The sequence below is a fragment of the Pinus tabuliformis genome, chromosome 5_1, assembly GCF_031772625.1.
Source record: "Pinus tabuliformis cultivar Carrire ecotype Pingquan chromosome 5_1, CPIR1, whole genome shotgun sequence".
Taxonomy (NCBI): domain Eukaryota; kingdom Viridiplantae; phylum Streptophyta; class Pinopsida; order Pinales; family Pinaceae; genus Pinus; species Pinus tabuliformis.
The window spans coordinates 741,773,343-741,793,931 of record NC_142305.1 but is presented as its reverse complement, the minus strand read 5'-3'; the positions used below and the strand labels follow the sequence as shown (position 1 = coordinate 741,793,931).

Below are 20,589 nucleotides of genomic sequence, written 5' to 3'. Positions count from 1 at the left end.
AAGAGGGAGACAACGTTGGCCAATGGCCATAGCGACAGTAGTTGTGCGAACAAGTGGAGTGGTTAGCACCAGCGTTCCACGAGGACGTGTCCCCCAGGGTCGGGTGCACGCACCCCTCGCACCCGAGATGGGGAGTCTCTTGGGGGTGTGTTTCCCCACGCACCCTTTTTGGGGAGTCTCGAGGAGACACAAGGGGTGCGTTTCCCCAGTGTGGGAGTCTAGACTCCCCAAAAAGGGTACGTTTGGGCATCCCTCTTCAGCATGGGAGTCTAGACTCCGGGAAAAGGGTGCGTCTGGGCATCCCCCTTCAAAAAGGATGCTTCTGGGCGTCCCCCTTTGAATTTGTCTAATAAGACCCAAATTAAAAATTAAAAAATCAAAAATCAAAACAATTAAAAAAAATTTAAATTAAAACTAAATAGAACAAAAAAATATTAAATAACTAAAAGTCTAAAACCTAGGTTGAATAAAATGAAAGTTAAAACTTAAATGAAACACTCATGAGTCATTTTCATTTCAACGGAAAGTTGAATACATTGAGCTAAGCCGCCGCCCAGCCATCCTCCTACCGCCACAAAGACCGGTCTGTCGAGACTCGAAAGTGGACGCCATTTGCTCCAAAGTCACCCTGCACTTGTAGTTGCTCCAACCTGCAACCTGCACGATGTTTCTTTGCCCACGACTTCCAACAACCACGCAACCATCCTCCTTTGTCGTCGACTTCCAGCGTGTGCACTATGCCACACTGCCATTGCCGTCAACCCCTGTGCCGTGACGCTATGGCCCATCAACCTGCTCACTGAAACTTTCATTTTGTCAACCTGTGTCTTTGCCATCGACCTCCAAGTAAACAATGAACATTGCTTGTGTTTTAAAAATTATTTTTTTTGCTTAACACTGAAGTGTGAACAACGACCATCGTTGTAGTTATTAAATTTATTTTTGTTGTAACAGTGAACAACAAACAGTGCTGTAATTTTTAAATTTTTAAATTTTTTTTTAAATTCTAATGTTTTAAATTTTTTAAATTTTAATAATTTTTAAATTTAAAGAAAACACAATCACCGTTATGGATCAATGTATTTAAATTTAAATTTAGCGAATGCTATGGATCAATGTCTTTGAATATTTCATTATTGATTTTTAATTTTTTTAATCGAATCTCATGGTATGTATGAATAATTCAATAATGAGACTTGAGTGTGTCATATGAATGATGTATGTATCAAAATGAATGATGAGGATGGATCAATGATTCAATTGTCTATTTAATATTTTTATGCTTTCATTATTAAACAGTGAACAATGAATATGAACTTGAATTATATATGTACATATATATATATATATATATATATATATATATATATATATATATATACCTCGACGTCTCCCCGCACCCCCGAAATTTCCCTAAAATTTGAGGGTACTCCCGCACGTCCCCCCTGTGCGTCTCCTTGCACCTGCGTTTCCTCACATCGAAGTCTTGGTGGAACATTGGTTAGCACAAGGTTGTACATGGAAGTGGCAAGACAGGCAACGGTCACGATAGGGAGTAGGGGGCAGTCATAGCGATAAGCAGAGACAGGTTGAACAATGGTTACAGCGGCAGCAGCAATGCATACAAGTTGAGAGGTTAGTACAGGACCCAGGTGTATAGCAGAACCACGGCACTATCGCTTGTCAAGCTCTTTTGTCGAGTTTCGATCATGACAGGACTCGAGGAAGAAGCATTTCCAACTCCATGTACTATTTGTCTCCCCATATGGCATTCATATATCACATATGCTAAGAAATTCTTGGAGGGCATGGTAGAAAATCCCAATGGCTCCTTTGCCTAGTAGGACTATTGGAGAATGGACAAAACTATAAAATATCAACTCCTTTCCATTTAAGGGCAACTTTCATCTCTGAGAAGTACGATAGCTTCATTTGGTCCTGCTTGGAACAATCATCACTGTTGCCTGAGTGAGAGCTTTCATTAGAAGAGGCTATGCTATTGGTTAACATTTTGGCGGACACTAACTCATTTTCCTCAACAAATACACTATCTTTGATTCAACAATCCTTCAATTTGGGTGGAACCAATCTCCTTAAAATCATATACACACCCAATTTTACTATTCTATGCCACTCAAGATGACCAATTCTATCATTCAATACTATCACATATGCAAACCGTTTGATGCTTTGTATTAATTATATGAATCCTCTTTTGATTCAACTGCCCTTTTATTTCACAAGGTATTATCCACTTCTCGTGTTTAATGTTTCAATGTTGGATAAATCCATTGAATGCGAGTGCAGTTAAATATCCTCCACGCCAAGTCCTTAGAACTACAATGTTGCTTTTGCGTTTCTCTTGTCTATTCTAACTTATCAAAAACTATGAAATTTAGGGACTTCAACTACCTAAATGGGCATAATAGTTGTCTAGCACATCCATGTAGTGCATTACCTGAAGAGATCAGCATTATCTTTATACATAAACAATGAGATACAACTCATTCCTACATAGAAAATCAAACCAGGACAGAAACCTTAATTGCTTTTTATAAATGTGAGTTCTGGACCACTTTGGCTGGGGCACTCGAATGGATTTTATGAACGGCTGGTACTCTGAAAATTTAAGCAAGCTAGAAATTGTAAAAATTGAAAAGGGTATCTTAGCCATGTGACAAAAGTTTATGATAGCTGGTTTTTGAAGTACACATCAAAATTCCAAGAGGGAAACTAAGATAGTCTTCATAGAACTTACACTTTTCATATTGACAGATGGAAGGTATCCATTTATCACAACTACTCCACCATCAGTCAAAGTTGAGGAAGCAAAGTCTTCAAGCAATTTCTTTTTTGATCCAAACCCATACATGAGAAGTCCAAAGCCACATCTGTAAAGATATAGCCAACAAAGAACGAAAATGATAAATGGCAGAGAAAGGTGTGAAAAGAACATAAGCATCTTAAGTAAAAATTACAAACAAGGGAGAAAAGTAATAAAGTAGAAATATATTATACCAAACATGGCCTCCACCACAATGTGAATAAACGTTAAAGGAAAAAATATCTATATCAAAAACTGTCAAACAAACAAGATTAGAAGATTTTTCTTAGACATAGGAAAAATGCTATTCAAATTTTTGTTATTCTGGAATGATATCTCTGATAAAAAAACTTGTGAAAAGTGTAAAAGCAATAGCACAATTTACATTACAAACCAATATTTCTAGGTTCGACATAACATAACGAGAAGAATTAGAAAGGTATGAAACACATCAAATTGTAAAACAGCAAACCAATTCAAATGAATCACATCACATACAAAATATAAACATGCATAAAAATGAGTCATGTGAATGCATTGCTTGGAAACAACATCAGTGTTTCACAAGAATAACTTGTAAAGTCAGAAAAAAAACAATGGTAATATAAGAACCAAACCATTCAAGAGGCGGAAAAATAAATGCTTGCATGCATAAAAGTGCACGATTTTTACATCTGGGGTAGGATGCATAATACAGGGTCAAAAAGGATGGTTCCCAATGAGCAAGATGTAACAACAGTTCCAGTTATATGTGTGTAGACATAATTATGTTATAATAAAAATATATCGATTGATAGAAAGAATAAGAATGATTACAACACCCTCATGACAGTATATTTATAGCATTGACTGGTCACGAGGTGAAAGGTTTCGTGCTCCACTATTCATTAATTCATTAAATTAGTTTAGTTATAGCTATTATTATGCTCAAAACTTGTCGCCCTCTCAAGGAATATTGTCCTCAAAGCATAGGAAACAGGATTTTCTCTAGTTGGGCATGTCTTCATGGTGAAATGAAGTTTATTTGTGCTTGTGGGTTCGACTTTGTTCATACTGTGAGTGTTGGTGAGCTTCGTGTGCATTGTTCGCATCTTTTTCAAAGTCGAAGCTTAAACACCATTTAGTTTATACTGTTTTCCTTTCCAATTAAACTCCATGAATTGTTGTTCAAGATTTGTAGTATAACTTCCCAACTGCATCAACCATTCTGTACCTAGTATTCTATCCATCTCTCCCAGTGGTAGAGCATAGAGTTTTGTCTATAGTTCCATCTCTTGTATCTGAAATGAACCTTATGACATTTTGCTACTTCCTTGACCTTTTGTCCATTAGCAACTGTCACGAAGAGGTCTTTGAAGGGGTACACAAAAAGGTTTAGTTGTTTAGCAACAACAATGTCTATACAATTGTGAGTACTACCAGAATCTACTAGTATTGTGACATTTCTATCTTTTATGACTCCTTTAAGCTTCAGGGTCTTAGGTTGTGTGAAGTGGTGCTACTCGCTGGCTTAATTAATTTGCAGATACATTGATAAGTTATATATATATATATATATATATATATATATATATATTAATTGATTGATGATAAAATGGATGATTACAAGGCTTGTGGCAGTGCTCCTTAAACAGGAGCTGACTGGCCATGCCTAATCAGAGAGACATGTCCGTTGGGACTGCTGCCTCTTTGTTTAGGAGATTTAATCATTTACAAATAATAATTATTCACTTTACTATTAATTAAAAAGAATATTTAAATATCTAACTTTTATGAATTTTAAATTCATAACGTTGCCTTCCCCTTAAAAATGTTTTGTCCTCAAAGCATGGGTAATGCCAGGTTTTGATGAAGAAAACGTTCGGACTCCCAAGACGAATCTTCCTCTGGTAGTTTCTTCCATTTAATGAGGTACTCCTTTATTGTCTTGGACCGCAGTACCTTCTCTCGTGGAGCGAGTATACCTTCTAGTTCTAGAATGATTCTTCCTTCTTCATCGGTCTCTAGTATTTTTGTTTGAGCTATTTGGTTTTGCCCTAGTACTCTCTTCAGATTTGATACATGAAAGGTGTTATGGATTCGACAGTTGTCAAGTAACTTCAATCCATAAGCCACGCCACTTATTTTTTTGATTATTTGATATGGACCATAATATTTAGGTGATAGTTTATTCTTCCCTTCTTGTTTTAATGACAATTACTTATAGGGTTGAATCCTAACAAAGACCCAATCTCCTTCTTCAAACTCCCTCTCAGTGCGATGTCTATCGGCCTGTTGTTTCATTCTATTATGTGTCGACGTTAGATTCTCTTTTAATAAGTTAATGATCCTTTCGTTCTCCTCTAAGTGATTTTTGACTGTTGGAACCCTAGAATCGAGTAGTGAAAAATCCTTCCATCTGGGTGGTTCATAACTATAGAGAGCTTGGAAAGGTGTCATTTTAGCTGACGTATGGTAGGTGGTGTTATACCACCATTCCATCAGGTGTAGCCACTGAGTCCACTTATTTTGTTTATCAGTGACGAAGCAACGAAGATATGTTTCCAAGCACTTATTCACGACCTCAGTTTGACCATCTGTCTAGGGATGATAAGTTGAACTCATGTTGAGTGATATTCCTGCCTGGTGGCAGAATTCCTTCGAAAAATTACCCTTGAACCTTGCGTCTCTATCACTCACTATGACTTTGGGGAACCCATGCAGTTTGTAGATGTTTTTACAAAACATATCCGCAATTTGCTTAGTTGTGTCTCTTTTTTTTTATATGGCCATAAAATGAGCATATTTATTGAGTCCATCGACTACAACAAATATCTTGTCCTTACCATCAGACGCAAGTAGTCCTTCTATGAAGTCCATCGAAATATCTTCCCATCTTTGGTTGGGAATTTATAGCGACTGTAACAAACCTAGGGTTGGAATATTTTCACTCTCATTCCTTTGACAAATATCACATTCTGCGACATATCTGAGATCTCTGAATTTCCTTGCTCATGCCCTTCCAACAGAATGACTGTTGAACGTTGTAGTAAGTCCTGTAGAACCCGACATGTCCGGCTGCAGGTGAATTGTGAGATTCTTTAAGAATTTTCAACTTAAATTTGGATGTTAGTGTTAGGTAAATTCTACCTGTGTACCATATTATGTCATTCTTCCACTCAAAATTGGTATATTGATTAATATTCTTTATTATGGAATCATAATCCTCATCCTTGGCATACTCTGCTCGTATTTCGTCCAACCATTCTGGAACAACTATCATGGCAGCACATGTTGTGTTGTCGTCATCCTTACGTGAGAGAGCATCAGCGACGACATTCTCCTTTCCTTTCTTGTATAATATTTCTAGGTCGAACGCTGACAACTCTCCATCCACTTCTATTGTTTTGTTGATAATGTCTTTGCTGAAGTAAGAATGAAGGACTGTTGTGGTCGATTCGGATTGAAAATTTACTCCCAAGCAAGTATTGGCGCCACTTTGTCAAGGCACGTATAATGGCGAGCATCTCCTTTTGGTATGTTGATTTTAAGCCTTCTCGTTTATCCTTCTTCCTTACTAATACTACGAGTGCAACGTATGGACTTCTACTTTTCGTAATGATTCCATGCTTCAGCAGGTCTTGTATCAATTGCTCTATTTTTGGTTCACTGGTGTCGAGTCTGGTTTGACTTTGATGATGTGTTCAATTTGCCTTTCAGGGGGTAATTTCATTGGTATATCTTGAAAGACCTCATATTTCTAGATCAAAGATGAAATTTCTGATCGCTGGTGAGTCTCTTCTATGGATAATAACTCTAACTATTGACATTGTGTGATAAATGTTGGGGCTCCTTTGCGAATAAGTTTCTTCATCTGCAGAGCTGAGATGACTTGAGTCGGTGGAGCTTGAAACCCAAACAGCTTATATTTCCTTCCATCCAATTTGAATTTAATGAACTGCTTTTGGTGATTTGTTGAATACGTGCCTAGTGTTTGTAACCATTGTATCCCTAAAACGACGTCTACTCCTCCAGGAGGGACTGTATAAAACTGGACTCCATTTCGTATTTGCTTAGTTGCAACTTAACTTTATGGCACTTGCCTACTCCATCTATACATTTTCCATCTGCTACCATAACCTTTAAATCTGCTATAGGGTAAGCAAAATTGTTCAGTCTTTTTGCAACATTGACATCTACAAAGTTCTGCCCTGAGTCTATTAGAACAACAAAGTTTTGCTTCTTGATATGAAATTTAAGCTTCAGTGTTTGTGGTTGAGCTATCCCTATGATGGCTGCCAAAGAAATTCATGGCATATCTTCTTTTGATTTTGCACTAGGGTTTGCATTTTCTTCATTGTTCTCTTCGTCGGAGTTGAATTCTGAAGATTCTTCTTCTTGTTCGGCTTCGCAATTGTACAATTTTTGCGTTGAGCATGTGTGTCCTGCGTAATACTTGTCTCCGCATTTCCAGCATTTGCCATCCTTTTTCCTTTCAACACTAGATTGTTGTTTTCCTTCATTTTGCATTGGTGGCGGATTGTAATTGCTAATGTTCTCTGACAATGGTTTACCAAACTTCCCCTTGGAATAGTCGTTAGTTCTCTCGTTACTGGCATATGGTGCCTTGTGGAGTTTATATTTTTGCTCGATAATTATAGCTATGTGTCTGGCCTCCTCAATGGTTTTGGGTTTGTGCAATTTTAATTCTTCGCGAATGTAATCTTTAAGGCCACGGCGACACATTTTTAACAGCTCTTCATCTGAGAACCCTCTCTGCCTTACTACTAATACTTCCCATTCGTGAGTGTATTCACTCACTAATCCTTTTTGTTTCAGTTGAATGAATCTCTCATAGACATCATCCTCCTCCTCGTCACAAAACCCTTTTAGCAGGGCATTTTTAAAGTTTTGCCAATTGAACAAGCAACCTGTACATTTAGACGACCACCACAAAAACCAATCATATGCTTCTGCTTCTAAGTAGTTGGATGCAGTCATGACTCTTTCTTGCTCGCTGAGTGGAGGGTTCGCTAAAAAAATGGTGTCCATCTTATTTACCCATACGACAACACCCTTATAGTTCTTACCATCATACTTAGGTAATTCATTTTTTATTTTAGTATGGTTCCTTTCGGAAGATTTGGTATAATATTGGCTTCCTTCGAAGTGAATTTGCGGTATTCACGGCTTCTCATGCCTCAACAACTCATGCTCAAGAGAATTCTCCCCTTCCGGAGTCTTGGGACACTATGTAGCTAAAGGTGGATCAGTCCCTCTGAAAAGTTGGCTCATCGAGTTTTTTAAAAAAGAGATATCATTGGCCATTAGGTCCTGCTTACTAACTGACTTCTCGACGTTATCTAAGCGTTTATTTAACTTGTTGATGTCCTCTTGAATTTTTTTCATATCTTCATTCTGGTTGCTTGCCATTTTATTTCGTTTTTTCTTGAAGACCCAATTTTTTTTATTAAATAATAATGTTTTTTTAATTAAACAAAAATATATGTATTATACAATTATAATTTATATATTATAGAGTTATAATTATATAAATTTTATATAAACTATATTAACACCCCCCAACCACTGATTAAAAGGGCATGACATTCCGTTGACCTGAAAGCGGATTGACCGGTCATGAAAAGCACTGTCGCCTGGAGCCTAACCGATGCACACCGTGCAGACGCGGCGTACGGAAGTTGGTCGACGTCTGGTGATAGATGCAGTGGACGGCAGAGACAACAGAGGGCAGCACGGGGAGGCAAGGACGTGGAGAGATGGATGTAGCGGATGAAAGACGGCGAAAACAGCAGAGGGCAGCACGGGGAGGCAAGGACGTGGGCAGAAGACGTGGGGAGAGACGGAAACTTGCTGCGGAGAAGTGCGATGGTGACAGAAGAACCGGCAACGGACGGAAATGAGTCAGCGGAGCAGTTGTGGAGTTGTAGCAGCCGGAGGGAGACGAAATGACGTGGGGATCGACGGTAAGTGGAAGGCCCGCAGGCCGACGGCCCACAGGATGTGGTGCCTACCAAAATATATTGGCTCTGATACCAGTGAAGCGGGTGCTAGTCGCTGGCTTAATTAATTTGCAGATACATTGATAAGTAATATATATATATATATATTACTTATCAATGTATCTGCAAATTAATTAAGCCAGTGACTAGTATATATATATAGATATATATAGATATATATATATATATAGATATAGATATATATATATATATAGATAGATATATATATATATATATATATATATATATATATATTAATTGATTGACGATAAAATGGATGATTACAGGCTTGTGGCGGTGCTCCTTAAATAGGAGTTGACTGGCCATGCCTAATCAAAGAGACATGTCTGTTGGGACTATTGACTCTTTGTTTAGGAGATTTAATCATTTACAAATAAAAATTATTCACTTTAATATTAATTAAAAATAATATTTAAATATCTAATTTTTATGAATTTTAAATCCATAACATTGTGATTGCTCTGTCATGGTTGTCGGTCAAGTTGTAGAGTTGCTTTATTTTCATTCTTAAAGATTGGATCCTTTCCATTTTGAGACGTGGTGGAATGTATTTTGTAATTGGTGGTTGTAATTCGTCTTTTGGAGTAATTACCTTTCCTTGAAGTTTGTTGTCCTAATTTATATTTACTTGAACACATGAGATTGAAGCTAGTGATGCTTTTTATGATGTATTGTCATAGTCTAAATCTGCATTGTATGCTTCCGTGATTTCATCTTTTAGCTTTTGTACTTCTACTTGCCTTCCATCCACAATTTTGTAGTAGCGTAAGGACATGTCTTCACATCTATGTCCTTGTGCCCAATTTTTCCCACACGACAATCATTTTTCTTCTTTGTCCCTCTCTCTAATTCACAGTGAGATGTGTTTGAGTTGTTTTATGATTTGAAAGTATATAGTTTCTTAATGTTACATCTGGGCCCTCACGACCATTTTTCACCACAATATCTACATTTGTATATTGCTTTCTTATGTGAGTCTCGATACCAATTTTTATCTTATTTGGTGAATGATGACTTGTTGAACTTTTTCTTTTGTTTAATTAATTTTGTTGTATGTCTAGCTTCCTCAAGTGTTTTAGGGTTCCATAGCTTTATTTCACTATGAATGTAATCTTTCAATCTGCAGATGTACATTTTTAGCAATTGCTCATCTGTGAAACCATTTTTTCTGGTGGCCAAAACTTCCCATTCATATGTATGTTGGAAACACTGAAAGGGGGGTGAATAAATACTTCTCTTGAATTAGTTAATTTTAACTTCACAAAGCATTAATTAACATTAGCATTAGAGCAAAACATAAATTAGCAACACCATTCAACAATGCACAACCTCTAGACAGTACACGATATTTTTAAGTGGAAATACTTCCAAGAAAAAAGCCACTGAACGCTTCTTAATATTGGTCTTAAAAGATTACATCAATAGGAAGCTCCAACTTCCAGGATTTATTAGCTCCAACTGAAAGGATGCTCTAGCCCCCTGATTTACCAGCTCCAACTGGAACAACGCTCCAACTAGACGGATGCTCCAACGCCCTAGTGTTGATTTGGGGTAGCATCAGATGTGTTCTAGCCACGAAAATTGGTGGAGAGGCTACAGCACATGAGATCTCCAATACCCAGAAAGGGTTTGGGCAGATTCTAAACAGTTTGGGAAATATTAAAATAATTAATATTTTTAATGGAGTCCCTAAGTCCAAACTTAGGGAAAATAAAATATTAATGTGAATTAATATAAAACTATGTTAGAATGGTCCAAAAGTCATGGATCAAGCCAAATCTAATCTTAGCCGTTGATCAGGGACTTAATCTCGGTCGTTGATTTGTCAACGAGAAAAGTATAAGAGGAGGCCCAGATCTAATCTTAGTCGTTGATTAGGGACTTAATCTCGACCGTTGATTTGTCAACGAGAAAAGTATAAGAGGAGGCTTGAGAGTCACTTGGAGAATACACCAAGAGATCAAGATTTCGACTTTCTAGGGCTGGGTTTGCTGAGAAAGTTGAGAGAGTGATCAGAGTTGCAGCTGAGGGGCAGTGAATACAAAAGCAGAGAGGCAGAGATAGCACCGGGAGGATCAACGCGGTAGTCAGAGAGAGGGATGCAGAACCAGCCAAGGGTTCACATAGAGTCAGCCTGGGCTCACGCAGAGCCAACCAAGAGTTGCACAGTGCCTCAAAGGGCCAGCGTGAGTGACGCAGAGGGCCAGAGGACTGACGCAGTGCCTCCAAAGGCTGACGTAGGCCAAGCCAGAGTGACGTTGGGCTAAAGTTGGGCCAGAGAGAGCTGACACAGTCCCTAGAGGCTGACGCTAGAGTTTCGTGGGGCAGATTGGAGCTGTGGCGCTGTCAGAGTGTTTATTTGGGGTTTCAGCCAGAATATCTACTTCCGAGCAGAGAGGTACTACTGTCGAGAGTGTATTCTGAAACTGCTTAATAAATCAAAACTTCAAATAGCTACATCGGTTTTCCTGCATTGGGTTTTTCCAGGGACATTAAACCAAAAACAACGGTGTCACTTGTGTGCTTGTTTCTGTTTCCTTCAGTTGATGATGTGTAATGTGTTGAGCATGTACTTGTATTTATTTCTAGTATTTACATGGTAAATAACTTGTTAATTAACAGAACAAGTAGGTAGGAATAAATCAGTAAAGTACATTAAGGGTTTTTAACAGTTAGACTTAGAAATTCCAACATGGTATCAAAGGGTGCTTGCATATCATAGGAGAACTGAGGACATCAGCCGAGCATAACAGCAACAGCAAAAAATAGTTGTCCTGAGTGACAGAAGTTGTTCCTAGCAGAGCAGCAGCAAGGAAGGAGTGACGCAGTGCCTACGTCATGAAGTTCGAGTAAATAAGAGGCTACGCAGAGGCTGAGGAAGGTAAAGATAGGCTCACGCAGAGCCACACAGAGGCTAGGAGGGCCGACGCAGTTGGCTGAGGAAGCTGATTTGCCGATGTCGGGATTGCGCAGAGCCTAGGAGCTCTAACCTTCAGTTTGCTGGGGTTTAGGAGGCTGTGGATAAGTTGCAGAGTGGAGTTGGTGGGGTACTGTAGTCAAAACAGTACCTAACAGGGCAAGGCCAAGGAGGAGGGAGTTGCTGTCGAGGATTTCTAGTCGATAAATCTGGATCAGTGGTGCAGCTGCACTAACGATCGGAGTGGGGGCATCTCGACATTAGCAGAAGGGTTTCCAGGAGGGAAATCGAGGCTCAGAGGGAGTCACACCAAGAACTTCCAGGAGGGAAGTAGAGGAGCAGCGAGATGGCAGTGAACGGGGTAAGAAACCAGGACAGACTATATGGAGCCTCAAACTTCGTAGTCTGGAAGGCCAAAATCTTATCAGTTCTAGGTAAGAATCGTGTCAAGCACTTCGCCTTGAGGACAATAATAATCCCAGTTGACCCAACTGATAACGACAAGTACGAGGAGGCAATGGCGAGGGCCAAGAGCATCATTCTTGACAGGGTCAAGGACCATGTAGTCCCACATATTGCCAAAAAGGACATGGCAAATGAGATGTGGGAGGCCCTAAAGAAATTGTACCAACATACTTTTGTGCAAAGAAGGATGTTACTAGAAAATCAGTTGTGGTCATACCAGATGCAGAAGGGAGAACAGATCGACCCCTTCCTCGGTCGATTGAAGGAGATTCGAGATCAGCTGACTTCCATAGGAGCCACGCCGGATCAAGAATTGATGGTGAGAACAGCCCTGAACGCAGTCTCAGAAGACTGGGAGGTGTTTGTCCAAAGCATACTGGGCAGGACAACCCTTCCACATTGGGAGTAAATGTGGGCGGCTCTTCGCCAAGAAGAGATCAGAAGCCTGAGCAAGGCAGGAAGCAACAGCAAGGGGATCAAAATCGAGGAGGAGGAGGTGGATGCTACCCTAGCATCTGAGGGAAAGCAGGAGAAACGGAAGAAGGACTTCTCCAAGGTCAAATGCTTCCACTGTGGGGAGATGGGTCATTATGCAACCCAGTGTCCAAGGAAGAAAACCAAGGGAGAGGCCTCCGAGACCAAGGTTGCGCCAGCAAGGGCAGAGAAGGAAGTGGAGACTAATGACGACTATGCCATGAGTGCTCATGCACCTCGAGAGAAGAGGTGGGGAGACATCGAGCTGTAGTCAGACAGACTACAGGCAATGAGGGGCAGAATCCTCAAGGTACCCAACCTCTTGGATTATACCTTGCTATGGGAGCCCTGCAGAGGAGTAGCAGCACTGGCGGATGTTAGTAGAGACGGATGTGGATGGAGCAAGAGAGGGAGCTACAGTGCAGGATTCCCAGGACAATGTGACGCAGCAATGCAAGAAGCACAAGAGTGTTGCACCAATGCAAGATGACACAGAGAGGTGTGCAACAGTGCGAGATGCATGTAGTAGTTGCAGCAGCGCAGAGGTCAGAGAGGGAGCACTTGTCAATGATAGAGGGAGCTTCAGCATCAGGAGTGTTTCTAGCCTGACGGAGATGTCAGAGCTGGGGAGATCAGTTACTTATTTCTCAATAATTGGGTTGGACTGCAGCAGCTAACAGTGGTAGTGCTATTGGTAGCATGATGCAGCATGATGAGAGGGGTTGCAATGAAGATGCAACAGTGGCACTGGCAGGGCCATGGGTAGCAACATGGATGCAGAGGGAGTTATCATATGGATGCAGTAGTGGCAGTGGCAAGGCCATGGGTAGCAGTACAGGATGCAGCAGTGCAGACGATGGGCAACAGGCCTAGCCTCAGCACAGGGACCGATGCCGAATGATCAGAGTGATGCTCAGTGAGGAGTATTACTAGAGCACAGTCCTCGCTAAGAGGGAGTGTTGATTTGGGGTAGCATCGAATGTGCTATAGCCACGAAAATTGATGGAGAGGCTAAGGCACATGAGGTCTCCAATACCCAGAAAGGGTTTGGGAAGATTCTAAATAGTTTGGGAAATATTAAAATAAATAATATTTTTAATGGAGTCCCTAAGTTTGGACTTAGGGAAAATAAAATATTAATGTGAATTAATATAAAACTCTATTAGAATGGTCCTAAGTTGCACGAAACACCAAAACGTTTCGGAGTTTCTGAAACGGGTAAGTTTAGAAACGTCACCTCCCAAAAATGGAAACGTCGGCCGAAATGTCAATGGAAACGTTATATATGTATTTTTAAATATATATATATATATAAAGAAATAAGTGAATAACACATTATCTTGCCAGAAAAAAGGGAATAAGACCCATATCTGACAAGTTAAAAGGAAAAATAAGTCTATATTAACTCTAATATATGATTACATGATGGTCGAGTTTCGGCCAAGTTCCGGAGTTTCGGGTACGGGTACGGCCCGAAACATTGGGTTCTTTGAAGTTTCGTGCAACATAGGAATGGTCCAAAAGTCATGGATCAAGCCAGATCTAATGTTAGCCATTGATTAGGGACTTAATCTCGGCCGTTGATTTGTCATCGAGAAAAGTATAAGAGGAGGCTTGAGGGTTACTTGGAGAATACACCAAAAGATCAAGATTTCAACTTTCTGGGGCTGGGTTCACGCAGAGCCAGCCAGGAGCTACGCAGTGCCTCAGAGGGCCAGTGTGAGTGACGCAGAGGGCCAGAGGATTGATGCAGTGCCTCTAGAGGCTGGCGTAGGCCAGGCCAGTGTGACGCTAGGCTAACGTTGGGCCAGAGAGAGCTGACGCAGTCCCTAGAGGTTGACGTTGGAGTTTCGTGGGGCAGATTGGAGCTGTGGAGCTGCCACAGTATTTATCTGGGGTTTCAGCCAAAATATCTGCTTCCGAGTAGAGAGGTACTACTGCCGAGATTGTATCCTGAAACTGCTTAATAAATCAAACCCTCAGATAGATGCATCGATTTTCCCACATTAAGTTTTTCTAGGGACATTAGTCCAAAAACAACGGTGTCACTTGTGTGCTTGTTTCTATTTTATTTAGTTGATGATCTGTAATGTGTTGAGCATGTACTTGTATTTATTTCTAGTATTTACACGGTAAATAACTTGTAATTAACAGAACAAGTAGGTAGGAATAAATCAGTAAAGTACATGAAGGGTTTCTAACAGTTAGACTTAGAAATTCCAACACCTAGTTTACCAACACTAGATAGAACAACACTCCAACACCTTGGTTTTATCAGCTCTGATTGAAAAGATGCTCAAACACCCTGCACATGCTCCAACCTGCCCTAGCACCACCCTGCCCTGAAGTGTTCTCAGGCTCCAACCTGAAGGAAACAACGATCTTCGCCTTGCACCACCCTGCCACCCTGCTCAACAAGCTACCACTTGCTCTAAAGTGTCTGACCTTCACGTCACCACAGTGGACCATGTTTCACAATTTTCAGACTAGATCCGCCTGTGTTCAAAATCAACATAGCATCAAAAACAATCTGCTAACTCTGTCTATTTACAATACTGGCACATGGTCATCAACTTCCTCTGCTCAAACCCTGGAAGCATAAGTAACTCTATCTTGTCCATTGCCACTACAGTTCTGCTAAAGATATATCAACCTATCAAATCATGACACCTCTACTCATAAGATACTTCAAACCCTAGCCAGAAAGCTTTGAATCAATATACAACTATGTGGTTAATCATAGCAACCATCTATATCATTCTCTTTTTGCTCATCATCAAGATAAACCTCTGACCCAGCATACTCATTCAACAGCATATATCAGATGCTAGCTATAGATAAGCATACAATACTTTGTCCTATCAGTTGTTCATGGCATCTATAGCATAACCTCACTCGACCAAACAATACCGGCAGCAACAACAACTCTCAAAGGCACAACACCACTGTCAATCATTGCTCAGCCTTTTAGCATATACAAGCCTCAGCCAGCAAACCCTGGCACCAATGTGGCAATACAAAGATGGGTTCAGTGGTAATGAGTCAATGCACAGATGAATACTCTGCAATAGTGCCCTTACTCTTGCAACAACATAAGACATTATCTTTTGCAACATACCCTCTGCTCAAACCCTAGCATAATCTGGCAGATTCACTTGCTCGACATTGCCATACTTCTGCCACTGCCTTTTTCAAAAGTAAATCACATCATTGTTAACTAGAAAAGCTCTTTGCAGCATGACGCTAGTAGTACCAAAGTTATAGAGGCAAACATCAACAATGGCAGCTATAGCTGTATATATGTGGCATAACAATATACTAGCAACCCTCAAAGATATTAACCCCTGCAATGTTAGCAAATCTGCAACACAATAGGCTCCAGGCAGCTCTGTCAAACGCACAGCAATATACACTCTTAATGCTCTTTCACATGCTCCAATTTGCACTTGCCCACAATTCACGCTATGCTCGAAAACACCACCATCTATGCGCAAACCACTCACAGGTTCACTAATCAAAACTTTGCAATCACATTCAATCTCAACTACGCACAGTAAAGACATTGCTCTAATTAATAATCTGTTTACCAAGCACACAGGGTATGCATTCTATCCATTAAACATATGGTGTCCTGTCTAAGCGGACAAATCATACTAACAATAGCCATAGCTTTTCTGTCACTGATTGCCAAGCATTTTGCCTTTGGAGATGCCTCTAATCGTGCCTTACACTCTTTCGAAGTTATACCTCTGAAAAATAACTTTTTAGCAGACCTTTGTAACAGTCCTTAACTCAGTCTCTTAACAGCTCCACTTATCATTTTCAACCAGTAGAAATTGCCCTTAACAAGTGGTCGAATTTGTCCCTTTTGTGGCCCAAGAAACCATTCAATTTTTAATTCAGAAAGGCCTGAATTCAACCACAATTTCACTGTGTCATATCTGATTGAAACAATGCCACAAACAAATGAATTTATGTCTTGAAATTTCTGTGTGAATTTGACAATTTTAATTCAGAAAGGTGTGAATTCACACAATTTCACTGTGTCATATCTGATTGAAACAATGCCACAAACAGATGAATTTATGTCTTGAAATTTCTGTGTGAATTTGACCTCAGCCCTGGTGCTCAAATGACATCAGTTCGTACCTCAGGTTTGCAGAAGAATAGGCCTCAGATCTGGCCATTAAATATATTCCACATTATCCATAGAACCAGTGACATCCTGCCTCAGATAAGTCTTTTAGAACAGCTTGGTTATGCCTCTGAAAAGTCTCATTAAACTTGGCCACAGCAGTGCCTAGGGAAGACCTTAAGAATGCCAAAAGTATGCCTCAAATTTTGCTACAGGAAACCCTCAAGACAGGCCGAAAGAGTCTCAGGATAGGATTCATATTTTGCTTCAGACAGCCAAAATATGCTTCAGAAAATGGGCCTTAGGAGGGCGGAAACTGCTTCAGATATAGGTCACCAAATTAGGCCTCAGGACAGTGCTGGTCCGAGCCTCAGACAGGCCGAGGATGGCCTCGGGAATACTACCAAGATTTGTCATAAATTCGTTCAAAGGAACATCAGAATAAAACTTAGACTAAGGCCGAAATAGGCCTCAGTGAACCACAGATTAGGTCAATGAATTACAGCCACAGATTTGCAAAGATATCTTAGAATAGCCATAGATCTTTTCATCCTTGTTTCAAAATGGTGACTGTTAGGGTCCTATAATTTATAGGATCACTAGGTGATTCAATATTTTCCCATTTATTTCAGTACGTAAATAATATTGCATTTGCAAATGATTTCCAAAATATATATATATATAAAAAAATGAAAAGAGGGTATAAAAAATAGAATAATAAAAAAAATGATAAAAGAACCCCACAGAAAAGGAAAAAATGTGAAAGTGATGCTAGTTGAAGTGCCACTGATAGTACAATAATTTTGAAGAATAAATTCATAAGGTTGTGTGCAGCTTGTTCAACATGCCACAATCATTTTTCTTGTTTGAAACATACTGCTTAATCATGTTCAAGCAATTTTCAATTTATGTCAATTAGATTAGAATGAATAATTTAGCCAAACAGTGTAATCTTGGCTAAGATTAGATTAGGTAAGTTAGATGAAGAAATTAATCCAACAGTGTAATCTGGATTAATGCAATTGTTAGATTAGTTTTACATTTTGAATAGGTGTTTTAGTCCTTTAAATTGCAAAAATAAATAAGGGTTTGCACTCCTAAAGGCACCCTAATTGGTTTTAGTTAGGTTAGCTTAGGGGGAAAATTGAACTTATTATAAAAAGTGTCAATATGTGGTATTATTTGTCCAAAGTTTGGACTTTATTGTAAAATTATATGGTTGATGAGACATTTTGTCGTTAATGCTTAAATGGTGCACATCTCCCTACTCCCAATCACATCATCTTTTTCATCGGAAGGCTCACACGCCTTTTCGCCCCCCCCCTGCAATGTCTCCCTTTATTGGCGGCGGGGCAGGTCCGAAAAAAGCGATTTCCCCACCGGGCCCCGCCACTATGTGTCCCTCTCACACTATTTCGCACCCCCCCTCACTTTCCACTTACCGCTCATACCCCCCTCTGAAAACCACTTGGCCCTTACGCCCATTCCCGCCAACGGTCATGCTCTCGCGCCCTTCTCCACCTATCGCTCGGCTCCACGTCGACTAACAGTTACAAAATTCCTGTTGCCACTTTCTCCCATTGCCGCTTCTTTCCGTTGCAGAGTAATTGCTCCCCTAAACAGTTGTCTCATCTAACGGTCCCGCTCCATTAAAAACTTATAAATCCCTACATTTGCCCTCGACCACTTTCTTTCCTAATTCTCACATTCTCGCAACAATACTAAGCCAATCATTGTTTTCTCTCATCTATAATCCATTGCTGACAGAGTAATAACCTGCAAGTTATTTTTCTCGAGCAATTAGCACATCATCCTTTGCAATTTTACCCTATTATCACAATGTCCCCTAAAACCAAAATTGATGCCACTATGATAAACCATATGCTTTCTCCCTCCGTGGATTTAGACCACATTCCCTTAGCCGAAAGAGACTACAAAATTGTCGAAACACAGTGTGAATTCGACCTCTTTGAATTACACTGTTGGTTTCGAGATAACCATCTAGACCAGTCAGATGAAATTGGGCTTTGGCAATCCAGATTACCCCTATTCATTTTTCCTCAATCCTATTATTTCCCAGAATTTTTCCTGAAATGCCAAGCCTCTTACCTCCCAAGTAAAAGAGCCATTCTATCCCCTAATGGTGAAATCCTTTTCACCATTACCCTTGAGAGTATAAATCAGATGTTGTAAATCCCACACAGTGAATCCCTGACTCCCTTCTCCATTGAAGCTCTTAAAAATATCTACCTAAAGCTTACTTTTCCCCAGAGAGCTAAGATTTTTGAAATCTTCCTCCCAAAAGATTCTCAATTGCCCAAGAAAAACCCCCCTTATCCCTCTTCTATTTTCCCCCAGAGGACTAGACAAATTATCTATGTCTTGTCTTGTCTACTTGGATATTTCTCATATGAATGGGTAGATGAGCCTATTTTAGGTTTTCTATCCATCCTTTCTTCAGAAGAAGGACCTTCAGTCATCTTTTACTATAGTCTTTCTTGCTGATATCATTCATGAACAATTCCTTCAGTTTTTAACTGAAGGAATGTTCAGATATTCTTCTATTCTCATGCATATGTTTCTTTTCTTCCAGACAGACAGGTTTCCTTTTGCAGTCCAGAAACTCAATCAGCAGGGTGAGCCTTAATCCATAATCTTTTGGACTTCAATTATCAGAAAGCATTCACAGGAGTACAGGTTTAAAGACTTCATTGACCAGTTCATATATCCAGCAACTTGTTTGTTGAGCAGCCAACAAATTCCCAAGATCAGTGAAGACATTCAAAAGGTGTTGCATCTCAGTGAGCAGGTGAAAACAGGTGATTGGTATTTATACCAAAATTATACAGAGATCAGGGTTTATGGCTCTGAGTTGCCACCCTATAAACTACCAAAATACCTTCCTATGAGGATATTTGCCTTAGAATATATCAGGCAAATAATCCAATCAGATAACATTCACTTTGTGGTAGCCAAGAAGAAGTCACAGTTCAGAATCAAAACACAGATAGGGCCATTTATCTGTAATAGTAGAGGAATAGGAGAGGAAGCAGACCTCCTTCTAAAACAGATGAATTTTCCCCTCAACTTCAAATGGTCTTTGGAGTAATTTCTAAGTTAAGGGTGGAGCAGAAGACAACCCCTTATGTACATACCCAAAGACCAGAAATTGAGAAATATATGAATCAACAGGATTGGGTAGAGAACACATTGCAGGAGGTCGAGGAGCAGGTGTTGTCCAGAACTGCTTCAGAGACTCCTACCCCTAGAGAGAAAACTGAGAAAAGGCAAAGAGAAGATGATTCTTCTCCAGTAACAGAAGTCTCAGCAAAGGAATTCAAGATTTACACAAAGAAAACAAAGACAAGCTCCAAGGTAGATTTCACACCAAGGGAGGAAACACAGGGTACTATTGTACTCTCTGGCCTTCATACTTTACAGTTTGGTAGCAATACCATTGATTCTCCATCATCCTCAACCACTAAAGAGAATCCAGCCACAACACCTCATACAACAAGGTCATTTACAAAACAGAGGTAGTTGGACATATTTCAAAGGTACAAAGAAATCAAACAGAGGAATGAAGCCCTCCATGACAACATTTATACTCAATTCAGGAAGCAGTCTTCCTCAATTCAACACAGGCTCATTTCAGCCTATGATATAGAGAAAGGGAGAATGCACATGGCATTCTTGCAGGCCCAAGTACCTCAACCTAAATCAGCAGCTGATTTCAAGCGACTACATTTGA

The 20,589-nt window shown here is 39.9% G+C and overlaps 1 protein-coding gene across 4 annotated transcripts in view; it reads right to left on the bottom strand.

Moving 5' to 3' along the window:
* Positions 1 to 20,589, bottom strand: part of ORC2 (origin recognition complex second largest subunit 2) — a 384,272-nt gene that overhangs the window by 214,861 nt on the left and 148,822 nt on the right. For all 4 annotated transcript variants that reach the window (XM_089432855.1, XM_089432856.1, XM_089432858.1 and 1 more), the window contains exon 5: positions 2,759 to 2,891. In XM_089432855.1, the coding sequence (XP_089288981.1) occupies positions 2,759 to 2,891 (133 nt within the window). The remainder of the gene's footprint in view (positions 1 to 2,758; positions 2,892 to 20,589) is intronic.